The sequence below is a fragment of the Trematomus bernacchii genome, unplaced genomic scaffold (genome assembly GCF_902827165.1).
Source record: "Trematomus bernacchii unplaced genomic scaffold, fTreBer1.1, whole genome shotgun sequence".
In the NCBI taxonomy this organism is placed as follows: domain Eukaryota; kingdom Metazoa; phylum Chordata; class Actinopteri; order Perciformes; family Nototheniidae; genus Trematomus; species Trematomus bernacchii.
The window spans coordinates 4,433,056-4,438,097 of record NW_022987869.1 but is presented as its reverse complement, the minus strand read 5'-3'; the positions used below and the strand labels follow the sequence as shown (position 1 = coordinate 4,438,097).

The window sequence follows — 5,042 nt, the reverse complement described above, 5'->3', positions numbered from 1 at the left end:
CCGCCTCAGAAATGTGGGCCTGGGAAACAGACCACAGGCCTCCGGACGGATGTTTGGTGCGTCTTTAAGCGACTCTCTATTTTCCATCTTTAATCATCTGGAGTAGAAAACTGTTTTCCATGTAAGGTATTTTCACAAGACCAAAATGTTCAAAAGAGATTGCTATTGAATACAAAAAATGCACGGAAGAGTACAAGGAAGTGAATTTCTGATAGAACTGGATTCGTCCAATGGTCCAGAAACCACATTGGCCTAAGCAGGACCAATAACACTATCTTGGGATATTTCTAAGCCACATAGAAGTATAAATACATCTGAGAGTTTGGCTGATGGACACAGATTTGCACATGAAATATATATTATTTTCATAAATCTATAATGGCAACAAGCGCAAATGTGCTCTCTTGATTTTACGCAGAACTTAAAGAACGCTAAAAACGTTGGCTGGAGTAAGTCTTTGAAGCAAGTTGAGCCATTTGTGCGGAAGTTTGGACGGAGAGCAGCTACTTTGAATATGGGAAACTTTATTGTAGATTTTTTTTACTCCAAGTTACAAACAAATACAAAAAGCTCATTGGCGGATTGGCAGAAAGGCTACCGTCCCGTAAGGCACAGGACGGTAGCCTTCTATCTTTCATGCGCACACACACTCACTCACACACGCAGGCACGCATACATACGCATACTGCAAATACAAATAGCCAACTGGACATTTAAAAAATTTCAATATATATCTATATACATCCTTTCAGAAACATGTGTCCAATAATTACAATAATGATAAAAATAATATACAGTTACACTTTTTTGAATAATAGAGCTATACAAGACAGGGATTGTTAGTTTTTGGACACACACACACACACACACACACACACACACACACGCACACACACACACACACTGCTTCGTAAAAATAGGAGCACTCACTGACAGAGACTCAAACTAAATGCTATGCACACGTTATTGACTGTAAACAACTTACAATAAGAGCTCACATGCTAACATCTCTAGGAAGCACATTTTCAAATATTAAACATCGCACATAAAACGATATTCAGACATAACACACAGGTAGGTAGCAAGGTTGTAAGGTAGGACGTAAGTAGAAATTAGGTAGCATCCTTCATCCTTTCCTTATCTCGACTCCTCTGCTCCGGACAGATTTTATAAACGACAACATACAGGAACACTACGTTTGTGTTTTTTTTTTACAAGTACCACAGTCATGTTTACGCGTTAAAACACCAAAGACCGACATGCCGGAGAAATAAAAAGTGCTGCGCAGCTGTACAGTACTAAGTTAATGTGAGGAAGTGTTTTTAAAATCTAGATTTGGAATCTGTTTGTACACGTTTCTTCATCTTCCGCACCATGGATTCTTGTGATGTTTGTCTTCAACTTTCTGTCTGTTTTCCTGCTGTCCTTCTTTTCCCTGTTGTGTGGATTTTTGATGGGTTCAGTTCTACGGTTGGAAGGCGCTGCCCGCGGTGGCGAGGCTCATGCTTTTCAGTTTGTTGTCCTTCTTCCATTTCATCCTCCGGTTCTGGAACCAGATCTTGATCTGTCGCTCCGTGAGGCAGAGCGCGTGCGCGATCTCGATGCGTCGCCGCCGCGTGAGGTACCGGTTGAAGTGGAACTCCTTCTCCAGCTCCAGCGTCTGGTAGCGCGTGTACGCCGTCCGCGCTCGTTTCCCGTCCGGGCCTGTCATATCTGAGGGTTTGGAGCGAACAAAAGGGTGTTAGAGGGCCGCGTTTGGACGCACCATAAACGGTTACCATTTAGAAATGGAAACTGACAGTGTGTGGACAAAATACCAGGAACACCTTTCAATACACTATAGTACACAGTGGTATAAAATAACACTAATAAGCCCCGAAAAACACAATCTTTGGCCGCCGTAAACCTCAGTCCCTATAGTGCAGAGGAGAGACCCGGTTCGAGTCCGAACCAGCTCCATTTACGCATGTCACCCCCTCTGTCTCGCATTTCAGCTCTGTCTCTCCAATAAAGGCACTTTCAATATCTTTAAAAAATACATATACTGTTGGCACAGCTCTGACGCAATCATTAGCCTTCACAAAGATCATGTTTTCTACATGTGTGTTGTATTGGCCTGTGCTGCATTGCAGCTACAGTGTTCATAATAATTGTTTCTATACACGATACAACAGGCTGATTTAACCCACAGTTGTATAACATGAACGTGCGTAAAAGGCACAACAACTGTGCGTAACATTGTCATTCTCGACACAAGTCTTTCTCGACACATTTATTTTAGTAATTTCCACTCCACAGCCTGTGCTGAGAGATTTGCTTTATTTGTCACATTACTGTTTTCTTTTCACCATCACCCTCTCTGTCCCCCTTTGTACTCCCTCGAGCTCCCTTCGGGGTTTATTGCCCCGTCCTCTGTCTCACCTCCCTAATAAAGTTCCCACACGTAATAAAGCTTCTTCACTTTTCAAAGGAGCAACTGTCTCCAAAGCCTTCCTGGCCTCTCTTTCTATTTCTCCCCCTTTCTTTCTATCCCCACCCGGCTGTGTCTGCGCTCCTCAGCCGGTCAGGCTTTGCTGCCGACTCGCCTCTCCCCTGACAGATTTATGACGCTTTTGTGGAATGTGCTAAAATAAAAAAAGAGGGTAGAAAACACACAGGGGGCACCATCCGGGGTCCCAGCTTGGACAGGAGGGAAATGCTAAACGAATTTCACCCTGATAACCTGTGGACACACGGGTGATACACAACTTCAGACGGTTAACCAGAGGCTGCCCTGTTAAGGGGTGATTTCCAAATAAATCCAACAACATCCTGAAAAATCCTCTCTGATGACACCAAACTAAAGACATCTTGTGCTTTACTCACGGTTCAAACCCCTTACTGACAGTCAAATTATTATATTAAATTGACGCAGTGCTAAAGGCTTTGTGCGGTTGCAGGAAAAGAAGGGAACCGTAGTAAACAACCAACTGCCAATTTACTCAAATCAAAGCAGCAATAAGTCTAGTAAGCCAACATTATGAATAGTATCGCCCTATGATATACAGAGAATGGGCTGTAAACACAAGAGCGGGCATGTACCATGGTTTCATGTTGCAGCTTTCTCATCCAGGGGAATATTTGCGGAGGGCGCCTCGCTCCTGCCGTGCCGACAAGCGGCTGCTCCCCCGGGCACGCCCTCCTGCCTCTGCCCGCTCCTGGGTGGCGGGTTGCCGTGGCCGGGCTGCAGCTCGTCGGTCTCTGACGCGTCGGTCCAGCTCCGTGAATTGCTGCGCCGTGCCTGCCGCCTCCGCCGCCACCGAGGAGGAGGCGGATGTGGGAGGACAGGTTTGGAGAGCTCAACATTCCGCTTCCTGGTTGCCCTCCGAACGGGAGACGAGCTCCTGGCGCCGAGTTTGTTGTCTCCACTGCCGGGGTGAACAGGAGGGATTCTCCCGCGGAAGCGAGGGAGCAGCTGGACTGCTGCCTGAAGCCCCGTCTCCGGGGCCGGGAGGCCGAAGCACCCGGGAGTCCCCGAAGTGTCCTCCGGTGCTGGCGGAGCCGCCACTGCTCCCCCCTCTCCCGGTTGGTGACGGTCAGGTCCATGCCCTTGTAGCTGTAGCCGTAAGAGCCGGTGCATGGTGCATGTTGGCGGAGAAGAGTCCCTGTACGTCCCGCCGTTCATTGCGCCGCTGCCGCTCCATAATTTAGCAGTTTTGATGTCGGGGCCATTTGGGTAGCGCCCCGAGAACGAGTTTTACAAAGTAAGAGCTCATTTTAGGTTGTTTTAGAGAGTTGCAGGCTTACAAGCTGAGTGCTAAGGGGCGCTGATTTGGTTGGTAGATTACTCTTGGTCGTTATAACGCGGGTACTATTCAAAACGATTTATGATGGATTAGTGAATTATGGGCGTTGGCACTGTACTTCGTTTTTAGCTATGTATGCGCCGTCCAAATATGGGGGTGGGGTGGTGTGGTGTGTGGATTGAGGGGTGGTGTGGTGTGAGCGTGTGTGTGTGTGTGTGTGGTGGGGGAGGTGAGGGGTGAGGTTGAATGAGGAGAGAGAGAGAGAGACAGAGAGCAGAGGGGGGAGGCGGTCACGTGCTTTTGTTGACCAGTCGTAAATTCTCACCGATGACTTTGGAGAGGTAATTCATGCTCTGAGGTTTCTAATGATGAAGGGAGGGGCGGGGTAAATCTCTCTCTCTTTCTCTCTCTCACACACACTTTATTCTGCGCTGGAGGTGCCGGGGGTGAGCTCAGAGCGCCACTACTGCAGACATAATTTATTGGCAATGATTAACAAAGAGAAATAGAAGTAGAGGAACTCGAAAAAAAAGTCTTAGAGAGGTTTTATAATATATTATCTCCCTCCCCTTTTTGTCTTCCTGTGAGTGTGTGTGGCCTCACTCAGGTGTGTCACCTGACCTTTGACCGTTGGAATTTAGAGCCAGTGATCATACACCATGAACTAACCTGTTAATTATAGAATATTTAACAGGGCACAACACAATTGTCAATGGACTTACACCTTCAGCTGAGAAAATAGGTCCTCCGCCCATTGGCCTACAAGAAAAAATAACAATAAAATGCAAAGTACAACCAAAGAAAATCATACAATACTACTACTACTACTACTACTACTACTACACTACTACTACTACTACTACTACTACTACTACTACTACTTATAATATAATTATAATAATAATAATAATAATAATAATAATAATAATAATAATAATAATAATAATAATAATAATAATAATAATAGAATAATAAATAATAATACATTTAAAAAACAACTGAGTATTTAAAATAACATTAATGTGTTCAAAGTGTCAACAGTCATAAAATACACAAATATTTATTGCGCCACAAATGCCGAATGCATAGGCACTTTACTGCGTCATTACGCACTCCTGAAGCACCAAAACATCTGTGAGCAGTTATGCAATCAGGGCCGCGGAAAACTTCTCTACTTTTACTGAAATATTTTAAATAATATAATCGATATTTACCACTATGCTTCTTTAACACATTACCTGTCCAAATGAACCATAT

The 5,042-nt window shown here is 44.9% G+C and overlaps 1 protein-coding gene across 1 annotated transcript; it reads right to left on the bottom strand.

Annotated features, from left to right (window-relative positions):
• Positions 1-504: 504 nt before the first annotated feature.
• hoxb5a (homeobox B5a) lies at positions 505-3,755 on the bottom strand. The gene is given in 11 exon segments (XM_034113570.1): positions 505-1,724; positions 3,095-3,154; positions 3,156-3,250; positions 3,252-3,282; positions 3,284-3,360; positions 3,362-3,418; positions 3,421-3,497; positions 3,500-3,560; positions 3,562-3,613; positions 3,615-3,736; positions 3,738-3,755. Coding segments are annotated over 11 exon segments (909 nt in total). The 3' UTR covers positions 505-1,465.
• Positions 3,756-5,042: the final 1,287 nt, after the last annotated feature.